We start from the raw sequence: 16107 nt of genomic DNA, 5'->3' as shown, positions 1-16107 counted from the left end.
TTATCACTTTCGAGGTAAGATAATCAGGGCTTAGTTTGCTTTGTTTTCTATAACTCGACTCTCTAGTTCATTTCAGAACCCAAGGTAGCCTCATGACGGTTTTTTTTTTCCAGACTCATCGCATAATTTTACATAAAACATTCACAAAGGATAGTTGTGGTATCATTCAAAACCCTGGCTGCCTAGTTCCACTTTATGCTTCAAAGACAAAGCATATCTAGCACTTGCGCAACAGGAAGTCGCCGCACTTCGGCGCACATGCCTCTTCCGGTATGATGACACTCGGATAACCATATTTGATAGTTTTGCCTACCAAGATTGATTGCAAGGGAAATTTTGACATTTTAGATTTAAAACAGTACAATAACACAGACCACCCACTGTGTCTCGCTTGGGCAAGTGTGATATTGAGTAGGATTGTAGAATCGCTTACGCATTGAATTTTTGTCAAGCAATCCTTTGTTTAGTTCTAAACTCTAACCGATCGAAACCAGAGTCTTTCGGACATGAAACAAAATTCCGAGAAACTGCTCGTGCGTCACTAAACTGATTTTTGATTAGCAAAACTCATTAAAACGTAATAAACATGAAACGTGTCTTTTGAGTAAGCCTTATGAAATCCTCTCTTAACTGTTCCATAGTTTTGTCAGCGACGAATATAAATAGGGTTTTCAATATAGAATAAGTAGTCACAAATAGCTCAGCAATATAAAAATAAATACTCTGGGAAAGGAAAATACTGATATTGGAAAGTTAGTGCAGATGCAACATGTTAAAATGTCTCAGAAGAAGCATGAAAGATCAAAATACACCAGAAAAAATCTCTATTTTAAAAAACTATGTGGCAAAACATTATTTTGAGATCTAAACACTACATTATGATCGCCAAAATATGAAACGTCACTGTTTCTTAGTTGCAGATGACTGGTCAGATAAATTGGCTTTGTTCCTTGAGAAACAATCAGCTCTGTAGCCCACACAGTCACCAATTACATGCAAACTACGGCGTACTATCAATATCAAAGGGTAAAACGAACTTTAGGTAACCTTTAGAAGAACAGGATTGATTTTAGGAAGATATCCTTTACCACTCAAAGAGACAATCCCATGTCCACATCACACCTACATTAATTTTAATTCTGACGGTCAAGTCGAGTCAATATCATGCAGCAAGTGATAAGGATGAAGAAAAATACCAATTAGGAGATTATTGGTTGATTCAAAACCAAATTCTCCAAACTCACATAATAGGAAATAAGACTTGTATGGCAGACAGTAAGAAGAATTATTATGGATATCTTTGGAGTAGAAGGGCTATTATGCATAAATTGGTAGGTATCACCATAGCACTGGCTCTAGAGAATACTATTAGCAATAGCTGGCCTTGTAGTTAAATAAGATCACTTGCTCGTTACCATGACGCCTGGAATGAGCTTTTCTTCTAGAGAAGAGATCCAAAATAAATAGCAGTTTACATTTTTTTACCCTCGTGATGTTGTGTGGTTCCCTGCATTCAAAATTTTCTCAGAAAAATAACTTTACATCCTTTGGTTTTTCACCAAGTTCAAAATTGCAACCTCTTTCAAAGTGTATAATTCAGTTCTCTGCATTCAAATATATCTTATCATTTAGTGTGGAGTGACAAGACTCTGTTGCATCACCCAATGCTTGCTTTTTAAAGGCTACGCCACGGTCGTGGAGCCTTAATACTCAGCCTTAATTATCAAAAACGGATTTTAATTGCAAACCAAGTTCCCCATCCGCAATCTTTCTTGGTTTATTACTATCTTTTCAATGATTCCTACCCTACCATACAACTATTTCACAGTTTATTTCACATCAAAAGGCCATAATTTTGCGATACCGTCCTCCAATAAAGTTTTCATGTAGACGCTTAAAAGAGCGACAACGGAGATTCATAAAAACATCGTCAGTTCATAAGCCACTTGTCGCGTCATAGCTTTTCTAAACTCATTCACCCTGGCAGTGTTATCCTTTTAAGGCGGTAATCGGTAAAATTTACCGCCTAATTAATCTCTTATTACCGTCTGAAATCGCTTGGAATTCTTGAAAACTCATCAGGTAAAAGGATTTTTCTATCGTCTGAAAATTTTTACCTGCGATGATGAAAACAAGGGAGAACACTACATCCTTGTTACTGTTCCCTGATGTGCATGGACATCTTCGAAGTTTTCTTCTTTACGCAATAATCATTCCATTTTGATGCAGTTCGACATCACAAAGAAAGTTGCCTCAAGCTTTTTAAACGATATGCTCTTCAAGTGGTTTCCGCCGGAATGAGAAAAGGAAACTCTAAAAACAAATTCATTGTGTCTTTGTTTCTGAGCCCGCAGGCGCATCACGCCTTTAAGTGGCCCGCTAAGTGTTGTTATTATTTCGCAAAAGACGCAATGTTCACACCTTCCCACACGTCTGAGTGGGAGTAACATGTGCCAAGATCTTCACGTAACCAGGGTATGCCAAGGCAAAGTGTAAATACAGCATTTCACAGTACGCTTAACTAAAAAATTAAAAGGGACGAAGAAGAGAAGCTAATGGATTTCTGTTAAAAATACATGAAAATTACCGAAGGTTCTTCGCAAGGAAAACCGCCAAGCTTTGGCGTCACCATAAAACCTAAAATCAACAGCCTATTCATCAGGGATTGAATAGGAGCTAATGAAACCCAGGAAACAATTGCAAATTTTGGTGATGCCGTTAAACGTTTGAAATCAAAGACATACATATCACGCACGTTAAAATCACCTAGCAACATGGTATTCACTGGACAACCTTTAATTAAACAAAGCGCGGCCTTTTACTGCATATTTTAGATCTGGTTTCGTCAGAGGCATTTATCTTTGCTGACATTTTTTTTCCGCCAAGCCCTGGTGGATCATTTCATTATCTTATCTCTTTGTGGCGTTTACAAAAGACAGCGGTAATAAAGTCAACGAGTTTTCTGGCAGTACAACTGCTGCTGAGATAACCGCAGAGGTCACCGATCCGCAGCTAAAACTTTCACGACTCGCGCCTCTGTGAATCGCAGCTACTGGTGAGTTTTGTTCAATGCAGTATAACGTCAAAACAGCATACTGTTTTTTAGAAAAAAGTTCTGAAAAACACCGCACGATATTGCCCCGGGGGGAACAAACATAATTGGAAGCACTGTCCGTGAGAGCATGTTTGCTGGGCAAAAGTTGACCTCTCTCCATCACAAAAACTCCACTTAGCATTTCTTTTGTGTAACACACAAAGGAGTCATCGATATATTAATCTACGCACAGCCGAAAAAGTAGCATTTCAATGACATTAGACAGCTTTTAACGCTAACAGAGAAACCAGACTTCAAAAGACACTATGGCTTGTACCTCGGAAACTTAACACCAGAGTTCTTTATCAACAGACTGACGTAACATCTGATCTTTTGACTCTGGAAAATGGATTCTGTTGCAATTAAGACCTTGTTTAAAATGGAAGACAAAAGTCTATTCTAAACAATTCTATACATGTCAAGTAGCTTGGCTTGTGAATTACAAATGAAGGCTCGTTGTCACGTTTTTCAGAATGAAACTGCACATTCCACTTGTACGTGTGCGTGTGAATAAACGCATAATCGATTAGATGAGAACATAGTTATTTAAATAAGTGTAAAATTATGTAAAAGAAATTACCCCAAGCAAAACCTTGAAGCGGATCGCATCTCTTAAAGAACAGCACGTAATGAACTTCGCTTAGCAGTTGGGACGCTATTGTTTCGAACAGTATTCAAATACCTATGAGGGAAACAACGTAATAATTTAAGAGCCCACATTAAAACTATCTTAGAATTCCAACTTTCAATCGCTCTGGCAAGCCTGGCGTTAATTTGACTTCACGTGAATAATTAAACACGTAAACATAACTTCCCAGAAACTCCTTATCATAAAACCTGCCCTTTTAACTTGAAAGAAAGGTAAAATTTGTTTTCGCTGATTCGGCTAAATTTAAAACTTCGCACTTGCAATTTAATTGGCAAATTTTAGTTTAGATGCACATTTTCGTTCAGTTATCCAGGCACCCCCTTTTAGTTTGAATTTTAACGCTGAAAAACTATTCTGTTTATATGTTTAGAGGAAGTAAACAATTAAGAACTAGAATAGCAATTGAGAGAGAGATTGCATCGGCGGTTCATGTGTGAAGGCTTTCCACAGTTATCGGAAGGACGATAAATATAGTTTTATATTAATCACTTAGTATATAATTAAAACCAAAGATGTGTTAAAATAATATGGTAAGTCGAGATTGTTTTAGATTTCTAAAAGACACTTCAAGAGCTTCCTTGAAGAGGTTACTCACTTATCAGAGTCGGAGTCATAATTATCCCAGAGGCTTTGGGATTATACGTATAAGTGAAAAAAAAACACACCTGAAACGTGTGACGTCTTGTCAAAGTAAAGGTTCAAAAGATGAAAACGTTTGACGTCTTGTCAAATTAAAGGTTCAAAAAATGAAAGTCGAAAAAATAATTTTTTTGACGTTCATTGACTTCGAGTTGGTGTCTGTTTGAAAGAATTCCCTTATATCTTATCCGACGGAAATAAAAACCAAAAACAACAGAGCAAGGCAACCAATTCTAAACTCCACCTTAGCTATTGGCTATTTAAGATGCATATGATTTTCGTGATCAAAATATATCTTTTGGTCAATCACAAAATAAACAACCCTGTCTGGAATTTCTCGGTCAGAAAACCGCAGCTAGTTTGCTGCTCTCATCGGCGTTTTAAGACACTGCTTAGCATCTTGATGCTTCAGGTAAGCTTTTCAAGTAGATTCACGCTTCCATTGAGGTTTAAATACGCTATAGCTTTTGTCCTCTCTGCTGGTGACCGCCACACGCCACTATATGATTAACACTGACTTTGAGTGGCTCAGAATTAATCCCTTTTCTGTCGCCCGCTTATGAGTTCAAAGTGTTACGTCCTTGCCTCAGTTGAGGGGAGTAGAAAACGTTTAGAATTGGGAAAACAGGTCAAGAACACAATAAACTTTCAATCCATCAGGGCGGGCGAAAAAGCGATTTTCTTCGGTTTCCCACTTAAAAGGGGGCGTCATAAAATCATTTCCAATTCTTCTCTGTCTGTCTCGAGTTTGTGATGACGAGAAAATCAAAGCAAATTGTAGGAAAATGAAAAGCCGCTTCTACCAAAGGTGCCAGTCTTTGTAAAATAGCATCCGCAAATTATGAACAGAGCAAAATATAGACCAAATATATAAAAGCTCACGCAGGTGGAATGGATTATGCTGATAGTAATGCAATTAGCGCACAATCGCCATTACGTCTTAGAACTTGTCAAACCCAGTCTGACTCTAAAAAGGGAGGCAAAATTTTTAAGGACAACATAAGAAACATCAGATTCTAACCAGGCCGCGCTGTCTTCGTTTAATATTAAGACACAGTCACCTGTCATTCAAATCAATACACAATAAAAGACGCATTAGCGTGTCGACACAAATTTCGTTACAAACAACAGCTTCCGCAACGGGTCAACAATATTCCCCGAGCGAATACGCAAGCCTTTTGATCTTTGAAAGCTAATATATGCAGCGAAGTCTCGGCGTTCGTTAAGAGCGCGCTTGCGCAATTAAACAGCGTGTGCGCGACCCCTTGTATTCGATCCTTTTCAGTGATTAAGTGCACTGTGCACTGCAGGAAAACCGTACTCTCTGGACGTTGTTAATAAGTCTAGCACCTCTTTGAATATCTAACAGTTCTTTGTGCTCCTGTGTTGAAAATCCACCAGGTACGGGAAGCGGTGATGGTGAAGATTCTACTTTTGATCGGAGCCCTGTGCTCGATGACTGTTACTAGTACAGGTTAGTGTGTGTTCGAACCTATTGTAAATAAGCGTGTCAACTATTTTGGTAGTTCTCTACTAGACGGTTTTTTTCTGTTAAATGGTGGCCGCTCATAGGTGTCAAATTTCCAAAATATTCATACTTTGGCTCAAGATCTGTGCGATTACTCTAGCACGGGAAAGCCGTGTCGAATTTTCGTTTCTTATGCCACACCTTGACAAGATGTGAATGATTTGAATTTCGTTTCTTTGGAACACTGAGCATTCATTTTATCGCCGCGATTGCTGTTGTGCGGCAGAGGCAAGACCAAGCTAGGACCCCAGGAGTCCATTCGCGTTTGATTTGAAATTTGAGCCCTAAAATCTGACTGAAATCTCCCTTAGTCTTTTATCACACTCTCTCGACCCTTAACGATCGGAATAATGCACGTTCAGCATCACAATCAAGAATTTAACTTTTTCTCATTACAGTATCCAGGAGGTTGCTGTAGCGAGAACGTACTGCTTTGTTTGACGAAGCATACTGTACATCTTCACAGGGTGTATATTTCTCATTTTTCGCCCACTGCGAAACTTTCGAGTGATTCAATGCTAAAACGCTGCGATCAGAAATTGAAACTCAGCGCGTCAACCGAATTTATCGCAGCTCTTTGTCTTGCTTCAAATAAACCGCTTAAAACAATCGTAAGGTTAGAGCGAAGTAAAATGTTTGTGTTCACTTTCTTTGGCCCTTATTTAGTGGACGAAGACAGTCGTTTTGAAGTAAATTTTCGCAGTGATAGTTTAGGGGTGCACTTCTGATCATGTATTAACTTCGCTAGGAACTTGTTTTTAATTTTTGTTGCCGATACAAGTTTACCAGTTATGCAGGAGTCGTCGAAAGGTATTCCTTGCGGATTGTGCAACATTTTGCTTTTGTTTCTTTTTGGATTTAAACTTCCCTCGGCAAACAGTTTTCTGTAAAAACCCGCGGCATGCGACGCATTCGTGATCGTCATGTAATACTTGAGCAGTATCGGAGTGGAGTGAGTTTCGTCACGTATTCTGCAATATAGCCTCATTGTTAAAATGTTGTTGTTCTCGGTGCAAAAGGGCGCCTCACGGCAGACGTTTTATTTCAAACAACTAAACTTGCGTTTCGCGAATTTTAGAAAGTTTATCGATAGAACTTGCACAACTTTCAATAAACAGATTGTCGAACTTACGGCTCAAGAGCACAAGGATTAAGTTCCATTTTCAAGGACGAGGTCATTTGTTATTACTTATCACGACATAGAGAGATAGCAAGTTCCTGATTTGTGCCTTACTTTCTTAACTTCTCTGTTTTCACTAGACAGATCAAGTTTCCTTTTTCAACTCGTTTTCGTCTCATCTCAGTTGGAATCAGGACAACGATACATTTTTTCAGCTTTGGGAAAGAGCAATTTGCTCAAAGTTTTGAACTCTGCTAGCGAGCAAGAATCTGATCTACCGCTACATTTATCTGAACTTGTTTACGATTGAGAATAAATCGCTTGCATTGAAATGTGTGCAGCAACATAAAAGATTAAACAAGAATGTGGCCGCGAATGGGATTTGTTCATGATGATACTGGGAAAATATTCGTCTTGAAACTAAATATTGGGCCACAATTTTCGAATTCCGCAAACATTTTTGTTCTCTAGCCAAGAGACATTCACTTGATGAGTGAGTTTAGCCCTTCTAGCGTCTGAAGAGCGATGGAGGCATAGAAACATTTTAGTTTAAGATCGCGAGATTTATTTCGTATTAAAAAATCGACGAAGGTAACGAACATACTCACGCACGCAAAAGGCCACTCCAAAAATATGTATAATACAGAGATATTTTTTTGAATCATTTGCATTTGTTTTGCTTGACTCCACCATGCGCTCAGTATTTTGGCTGATAATTATACAAGTTGGGATATAATGATCTGTCACAAACTTCGATAACTTTCTGTTTAGAAGCATTACAAACTTGGCATGTTAGTGGAATTCCCCTACGACTAAAATACACTAGATTACTGATCATTCCGTGGGTTCAGCGAACAGTCTAACACAGAAGCTTATATAACTAAAACATAATCAAACGAAACATTTAGCTCATTCTAAGGCGAAAAACACGAGACCTGACACCTGACGAATAAGAACTGGTTGGGAACTGAGAGAAAGAAAAAGCGAAAGAGCAATAAAAACACCATCTTTTTCAAGATTCCATCAGTTGGATAAAAATTAGCAGTTAAAAAAGGAAAGATAGCAAATTGAGTACATATTAGTTCTGTTTACTATTATTCAGCATACTCTACGTGTGAATGCATATTTAGATAATTCAACACAAAAAGGAATTGTAAACATGACGTTTCCTGACTATTGTTTTGGTTGAAAGGAAACTTTTAACTTGTCTGTTTTCTCCTTTTCCTCTACTATCATTTATCCGCACTGTAGTTTGTGTTAAATCTACCTTAAGTAAGTGGTGACATTCTCTTGAGCATTTATTTGTAAAGCTATTTTAGCAGCGAAATTTGAAATTGACTCCTTTCAGCTCTGAAATCCTTTGACAGCTACGTAGCTATATCTACGAGAATTCAAGATTTTATCATTTGAAATGACAAACTAAATTGTCATACAAATTCTTTCCAGAGGAAAGAAAGGACTAAAAAATAAATTTCTTGATTAACATTTACCACTGAAATTTTTATTGACAGTAACATACAACACCTTCAACATAAATTGTGTATGATAATTTTTTTAATGAGAATTGCGCTTCATTAAACTCTTTCAGACTTAAAATACGGTAAATATAAACAGTTTTGATCGCTGAATGGAATTTGCTAGTCGAACTATACCGAAAAAACCTAGAGTGACTAGAATATTAAAAAGAAAAAGCAAACCATGAAACAAAACATTTGTTTTCAACTACAAAAATATATTCAAGGATATGAAAATCGGAAACTAAAGTAATTCAGAATTATATCAAATTCAAAATGTATTAGAAACTGCAAAAGAAATCACATAATGTGTGAGGTAGCTGCATTTTATTTGAACCGCAACATGTGTGAAGCTCACAACAACGATCAAATTTCATGTACGAGATAAAGAGGAAATGTTTAATTCGTCGTTAAACAAAAATGAGAAACTTAAGCACTAGTTTAGTTTTAAGCATGTCACCACTTTAACTTACAAGATACAGATGAATCAAAAAGGTTTTCTGAGAAGAAGAATAATATGTATTTGCTAATTGTACAAAGTCAAATGCAACGTTTTTTCGCCATGGTCGATCCCTAAGGCAGACTCCAAATTCAAATTACATTTGCCTCAATATTTCAGCCATAGGCTTTGACCAGTTGAAACAGACTGTTGGAAGGGGGGGAGAGGGGTTAGACTTTGCCTGCTACCATCAGTGTAATACTGACTAATACTAGTTTGTCTGTTTGCTAAACTTCAGGTTCTAAACAGACGCCCTTGAAATTAGTTTCGGCAAACACAGAGCTACACATCATTATCATCACCATCGTTCGATACACAGCTAGAAGCAATTGTGAAGTGCACTAAACAACACAAATAGAAATAAAGTCACTGTTATTGTTTCCATTTTTCTCCTCTTGCTTGTAATGGAGATGAAATGGCCCAGTGTGACTTTGATCCAGAATGTTAAGTTTGAGTTTGAGCTCTATCCAGGTCACTGTGTTGTGGTTTGTTCAAAGAGGGAGTTATGAAACTCCTCATCACTTCCTGCTTTTGAAACCCACCAAAGCTCCAACAGAGGGGCTTCTGGGTCATGAGCATTTTAACCCCTTACACCCTAACGTCAGTAAGCACACACTCTATGCAGTTTTCCATAAATTTTATAAGATGCTGACAAGGAGAATTTGTTTCACAATCAAGAGCCTCTTTAACTGGTAGTCATTTCTTTTATTTTGAAGACCTGAATACATGATTCTGGGGAATACTGTAAGGATTAATGAAATGCTAGTCACTCTTAGAGGTCAAAGGGTTAAAACTTTCTTTCACTTTTGCACCTCACAGATGGAACAGTGACGTTACCCCAAAAAACTTTCAAAGTGCAACAAGGAAGAGACTTCAGAGTATCATGTGAGGTGACAGGAGAAGATTTCTTGTATTGGTCTACACCATCAAAACCAGCTCGACCAGGGGTAGCAGCAATACCAAGCGTTAACATTCAAAACGGACAGACCATAGATCGCAAAAGTGTCAAAGTGACCGGAAACACTTATGAACTAACAATAAAGGATGTTTCTGTGCAAGATGGAGGGAATTATGTCTGTCAAGGATCAATTGGTTCAGCAGTCTTTATCCTTGAAGTTGACTGTGAGTAATTACTTATAAGTTCATGTAACATTGGATGGTGCATCAGAATGCACATCCTCTATACTGTTCTCTAAACATTTCCTTAGCACTGATAAGGAGAATTTGTTTAACAACCAAGACCTCCTTTTGTTGATGATCATTTCTCTATTCTTGTGACCTAAATGTTTGATTCAGGGGTGATAACTTAAGGAGAAATTGGATGCTGGTCACTCTCAAAGGAAATGCATCACAGCTGTTGGGTCAAGCAATTTTGGGAAATCTTTCCATTCACAAAATGGTCATAGATGTGCATGTATGAAAGATGTTGCAGCATTATTTGGTTTAAACTGTATGAAAACTCTAAAAAGTCGTACACCTATACACAAAACTCGAGAAAAATAAATGGGATCTCTCTCGAGCCAACCTGAGAACCCTTAGGCCCTACACTACTTAATCTTTACGACAGTGGTCATTCACAATGAAATCTATAAAACCTTCCTTGTTTGTACTGAAGGTGATTAATGACAATTTCTTTCTCAATTTCAAAAATTTTTAGGTATGAATTAATAAAATTACGCAGGACTACCTAAAGTACAATAACCTGAATGATGTGTGTGCACTCTTACAAGAACTCACAGAACACCAATGTTAGCCACAGCATTTGACCCACCAAAGTAAAAAATGTGACTGGAAAAATAATTATTGAGCTCCTTTAAATATTGTATAGTTGGCCTAGAATTGATAAATCTTTAATCCAACCCAGCGACTACATGCAAGTGTTGTGCTAGGTCTTCTAAGGCATCAAGAGGGTAGTTCACAATGCTAGAGCTTATCCTAAAACTATTGACATGAAGTACTAAGGTGTATGGCTGTCTCTCTCAACTAAAAAGCTAGTCCATCACATAAAACCTCCAGCATCTGGCTAATTTTCCTGAAAGTTTGCTGGTACCTCTACTGATTGATAATTTCCGGGTGAATAGAATCTTTCCCAAGAACCAAAGCCACTGACCAAGTGATCAGGTGCTTGAACTCCAATGTGTACCACAAAAACCTGTTCACTTGGCCATCAGACCCTCAATTAAGTACTAAACAAAAGCTTGTTTGTAAATCAAACTGCTTTAGGCACCAAAACTAAAACAACAAGTTGAAATACAATCTTTTCTTTCAACAGTTGAGATAGGAGGGGTCCAAAAAAAACAGACGCTTAAAATTGGTGAAAAAGGGACCATAGTACTAGATGTACCTGCTTTCCCTTCACCTACCTACGAATGGGTTAAGGATGGACAGGAGGTGACCTTCCCTGACCCAAGTGGAAGAAGATCCCTGGATAGCTACACAGGATCAATAGTCATCACACAAGTCCAGAAAAGCGATGAAGGAAACTATTCTTGCACAGTGACCCTTGGAACAGGAGACACGGCTCACATTGAAGTGACAGTTGTTGGTACGTCCCTTTGAATTAAATGGCAAATTTAATGGAATCCTAACTTGTACATCTGTTGAGAACTATATGTAAAAAAAAACTATTATAATAATAAACGTTTCCAAGCATACATCATTTCAATATCATTTTGTTATTATCAAAAAAATAAAAAATAAAAACTTGTTCAGATAATATACAAAAAGAAATAGTCTTGATATTCAGCAGAAATTAATGAAAAATAACTGTGTATCAAATAGGTTGTTACATGTATGGATAAAAAGATTACTGGTTATTGTAATTTCTAAAAGTATTTTAGCTCCTTGAGTAACTGTTTCAAAAAGATAGTTTGATGTAAATGGTGTCTTTCTGAATGTTTTGTTTGGATTTTAACCTAAAGATCTACATTTCAAAGATCACCTGCTCAAACTTTCACAGAAACTTTATCAGAATTTAGAAATGTTTTGGTCATTTTTCAAATGTTTGCAAACAGCTGAAGATCTCTTTTCAGCAAATTTATAAATGGGGGTTCCTCTCCCCATGCCTTAGCTTTGACACCAAATATTCAACTCTCAGAAACTTGACTTTCAAGTACATGATGATCTTGTCTCTGAGGTCCTTAAACCATTTTCTGACAGCATCTTTAGATTTCCAATCATTTGCCGGCAATAAAATGCAGACAGTTTTGTTCCCTGATATGGAAGTCACCTTACATAACATTAATACTACACTGTGATTATTTTCTTTTCAGAAATGCCAAAAATCAATAAGGCCAAAGGGAATCCTGTATCCCGAAGATTAACACAAGGTTTTAATGCAACATTCCTATGTGATGTTGAGTCTGGCTATCCCAAGCCAAACATTGAGTGGTGGTTTGAGTGGTCGGGTAAGGTAAAACAAGTGGAGGTGATACACTATCCACGATACACACATCCAACTCCTAATGCATGGACAATAACAAATATCCAGCCAGAGGATGCAGGAAAATACAGATGCATAGCAACAAATGAAGCTGGGGAAGATGTTCAGCTGTTTGAGATCACTAGTGTTGATGGTAAGTTGGTTAGCTTTAAGTTATCCCAAGTAAATAAAACAAGTACACATGACACACAGTTAATACTAGGTAGCAGATAAATGTTGAATACCAAGGGAAACACTTTGGCCTAGTGTGCTTTAAATGCTGGACTAAAAGGTCTCATTTTGAGCTCCAGTGGCCCATCATCAACCCATGTGTTGTATCCTTGGGTAAGAATTGACTAAAGTGGATGTCTCTAATCAAAGACAAGGCTTGGCAATGAGTATTTGTAAGTTTAAATTGAAAAGATTGACAACGTGAGGGGTTTCTAAAGCTGTTAAAAGAAGTGGCTGCTGACAGTGGAATAAGCAGATGTTACCACAAAAAAGGCCGTTCCTGGTAAAAATACCTATGAATGTTACCAACAACTCACATAAAGCCTTGTAAATAGTAGTGGCTCACTGCTAAGTGGCTTTCACTGAAAGACTAAGCCAGGCAACTCATGTTAACATCTGTACCAACAAGTAATCTATTTACCTTTTCAGTTCCACCAACAATTGATCCAATGGATGATATCATAGCCAATGAGGGCAACAGAGTTGAGTTGACCTGTTCAGTAACAGGTACTCCAAAACCTACAGTGGAATGGTACTACCTTGGAAGTTACTACTTAGGCCAAACGGTAATGTGTTTGATATCATTACAATTCATTTGAATTCTCTGTTCTGTGAAACTCATAATGAACACCTGCACATTTACCCTTTTGTTTCCAGAAATTATCCAACAGCCACCGTTTTTTGGGAAGTGAGCCTTCTTTACCTTGTCCCCCCCCCCAAAAAAGAAAAAAAAAAATTTCAACCCATATAGTTTGACTCAAAATAAAATAAAAAATTCCCTGACCTGACTTGTCACTGGCCCTTTTGTCCTGCTATCAGACTTAACTTAACTTAACCTTGGGTACAAGTGGAGGGGGAGAAGTGGAAGGGGAAGTCCTAGTTGTGCAAACCCTCTTCCCTGTCAGCTGACATTTTCCCCTTTTACCCTCCATTGACTGTGATCACACTAAAGATTTCTTTGCAAGTGTTTTAAGAATTCTAACTTTAAAAGTAAACTGGCCTTTTGCCTTGGCTTTTCCTTGACTGTGGTAATGGTCTATACACATTTGAAAAATTATATGGTAGTATTATGCTTCACCTGACGGGCTTGGCTCATTCTTTCAGGTTTCAGAGGATGATCAAAGCAACAAAATCACTGCAAAAATAGTATTTGAAACAATGAAAGTTCAAAACTCTGGAAAGTATACGTGCATAGCAAGAAATGGTGCCCGCAACTTGACTTCCGATACCGTTATTGAGGAAAAGAAAATGATTGAACTACTTGTAAGATGTAAGTTGTCTGATGCACAAACCTTGCCTTATTTTTTCACACAAAATCAAGGTGGATTTTGTATTAGCAGCATTTTCTGACTGAGCTAAAGTGAACTCACTATCATCATGTTCCAAAGACAACTCACAAACCATAAAAAAGGGCTCCATTCATCAAAATTTAGCCACAACTCTTCAAAGCAATTAGAAACTCTTCGATCTCCAAAACACAATGCAATTGCACTGCTTCCAAAAGGGATTACAATACATCCCAGTTGATAATTTCTTAGTTCCCACAATCAGTAAACATGATGATGTATTAAACCATGTATAGGAAAGAATATCTTGTGATCAGTGTTAGAAGTTTTTAAACTTACCAGAATCATTTTATAGTCATGTCTTCTTTGAATTGATGAGTTGGATTTATCATTCATAAAACAATTTGCAACGTTTTTCTTTATTCCATTCAGCGATGCCAAAAATCAACTCAATTGAGTCACCTTCTCCAGTTTACTCTTTTGTGGGACACAGGATTCCTGTGTCAGTCACGTGTAATTTCTATGGATATCCAGTTCCGACAGTGAAAATGTTTTCTGAAAATGGCACAGAGATTGCTCATGGAAACCAGTCAGTGTCAATTGACATCACTCCTTTATCTGAGGATGATTTTGGTGTTTTCAACTGCACTGCAGAGAATGCTGAAGGAACAGCAGACTATATGGTGGAGTTGAAACAAGCAGGTATACAAAAAAAGATTACATGACCACTCAACTTCCTTATATAACAGGGCAGTCAGGGAAAGAATGAAATTGTTGACACTTCCGTGGATATCATATGATAAACTTCTTGCTACCAAGTTTTGAAACTATTTACCAAATCTATGCCAGTAACAAATATCTCAAAGGGCAATATCGTGATGTAGAAGCTACCAAAAATGATTATTCAAAAATACACATTTCGGCATGTTAAACACATACTACATCTAAGCAAGAGGCTCCATTCCTCATGTTTAGATTGTCTAAACTAATCATGATGTATTGCAAACACTTTACTGTGTTTAAGGTTTCCATAACTGCCTTGCATTCTCCCAATTCACCTTGTTTTTAGATGAGGCTATGTGAACACAGAAAAACTCCTCTATGGCTCCCATGAATCATTCTTTTACACAAACTGTAGTGTCAAAACTGTGCTCGCCGCTCATTTAAATACTCTGTTTGACTAACAAGAGCACTTGTTCAATACTGATAATCCTATGAAGTGTTAATCCTTTTCAAAAGGTAGTGAGAACATTGGAAGTCTTATAGAGTCATAAACATAACCCACCATCAAAAAAAAAAATTTAAATCTGCAACTGAGCACTACACCCTTCAAAATTCGTAAGTATCAGTGATTAAAGGTTACATGTACCATTTTTTTTCACCAAAATTTTTGGTTTTAGTTCCACCTGGCCCACCTCAAGATGTTCAGGCAGAGAAAACTTGCAACAGCATCACTCTTATGTGGAAGCAACCATTGGACAATGGTGGCATGCCTATCATCCATTATGTCATAACAATATTGTCAAATGACAGTACACTCCAGAGCAAAAATGTTGACTGGCCTGCAGAGATGCACAAGATCGATTATGAGTTTACAGCAGAAACTACTTATGAAGTGAGGATAAAAGCACGCAGTGAGCCAGGAACAGGACAGGAGGTGAAACGTTCTGTCAGAACCAACAAATTCTGTGAGTACAGTAACTGTAAAAAGGCTTACAGGGCTGTATAGTAGCAAAGGTTGCAACTTATACCTATCAACATATATTGATAACGGTGAATTGAACAGTTTACACCTGAATCATAGGAAGTGCATTTAACACAGAAGGTGGGATAATTCTAAAATTATCAGCACAAATTGACACTACCACCAGTGCCTTTGTTTGGAAGCCAAGTATATCAACTCCACCTGCGCTCCATTAAATTGCTATGATGGTGGCTTACTACCTGAAGCCTATTTACACCTCATGAGAAAAAAGGGCAGCTAATTATTATGCATATAAAAAGGACCTCTTGTTGTAGTGGTTAGATCACCCCTGATGAAGGCACTAGACAGGAGTAGCAAAACATTGGGTCCATGAATTTTAACTTCTTGGTTACAATCATTAAGTCTTTAAACCAGAGTAGCA

The 16107-nt window shown here is 37.6% G+C and overlaps 1 protein-coding gene across 9 annotated transcripts in view; it reads left to right on the top strand.

Annotated features, from left to right (window-relative positions):
- The first annotated feature begins 2984 nt into the window (after positions 1-2984).
- LOC131776365 (neural cell adhesion molecule 1) overlaps positions 2985-16107 on the top strand; it is a 29094-nt gene continuing 15971 nt past the window's right edge. For 3 of the 9 annotated variants that reach the window (XM_066168711.1, XM_059092538.2, XM_059092539.2), the window contains exons 1-9: positions 4716-4794; positions 5784-5856; positions 9863-10165; positions 11316-11588; positions 12316-12618; positions 13125-13261; positions 13800-13965; positions 14414-14683; positions 15382-15669. In XM_066168711.1, the coding sequence (XP_066024808.1) occupies positions 4786-4794; positions 5784-5856; positions 9863-10165; positions 11316-11588; positions 12316-12618; positions 13125-13261; positions 13800-13965; positions 14414-14683; positions 15382-15669 (1822 nt within the window). In that variant the 5' untranslated portion in view covers positions 4716-4785. Of the gene's footprint in view, positions 3056-4713; positions 4795-5783; positions 5857-9862; positions 10166-11315; positions 11589-12315; positions 12619-13124; positions 13262-13799; positions 13966-14413; positions 14684-15381; positions 15670-16107 lie in introns of those variants that run through there. The other 6 variants (XM_059092541.2, XM_059092540.2, XM_059092535.2 and 3 more) reach the window with 5 other exon arrangements.

Source organism: Pocillopora verrucosa, chromosome 6 (assembly GCF_036669915.1).
Source record: "Pocillopora verrucosa isolate sample1 chromosome 6, ASM3666991v2, whole genome shotgun sequence".
NCBI lineage: Eukaryota > Metazoa > Cnidaria > Anthozoa > Scleractinia > Pocilloporidae > Pocillopora > Pocillopora verrucosa.
This window is presented reverse-complemented; position numbering and strand designations above follow the sequence as displayed.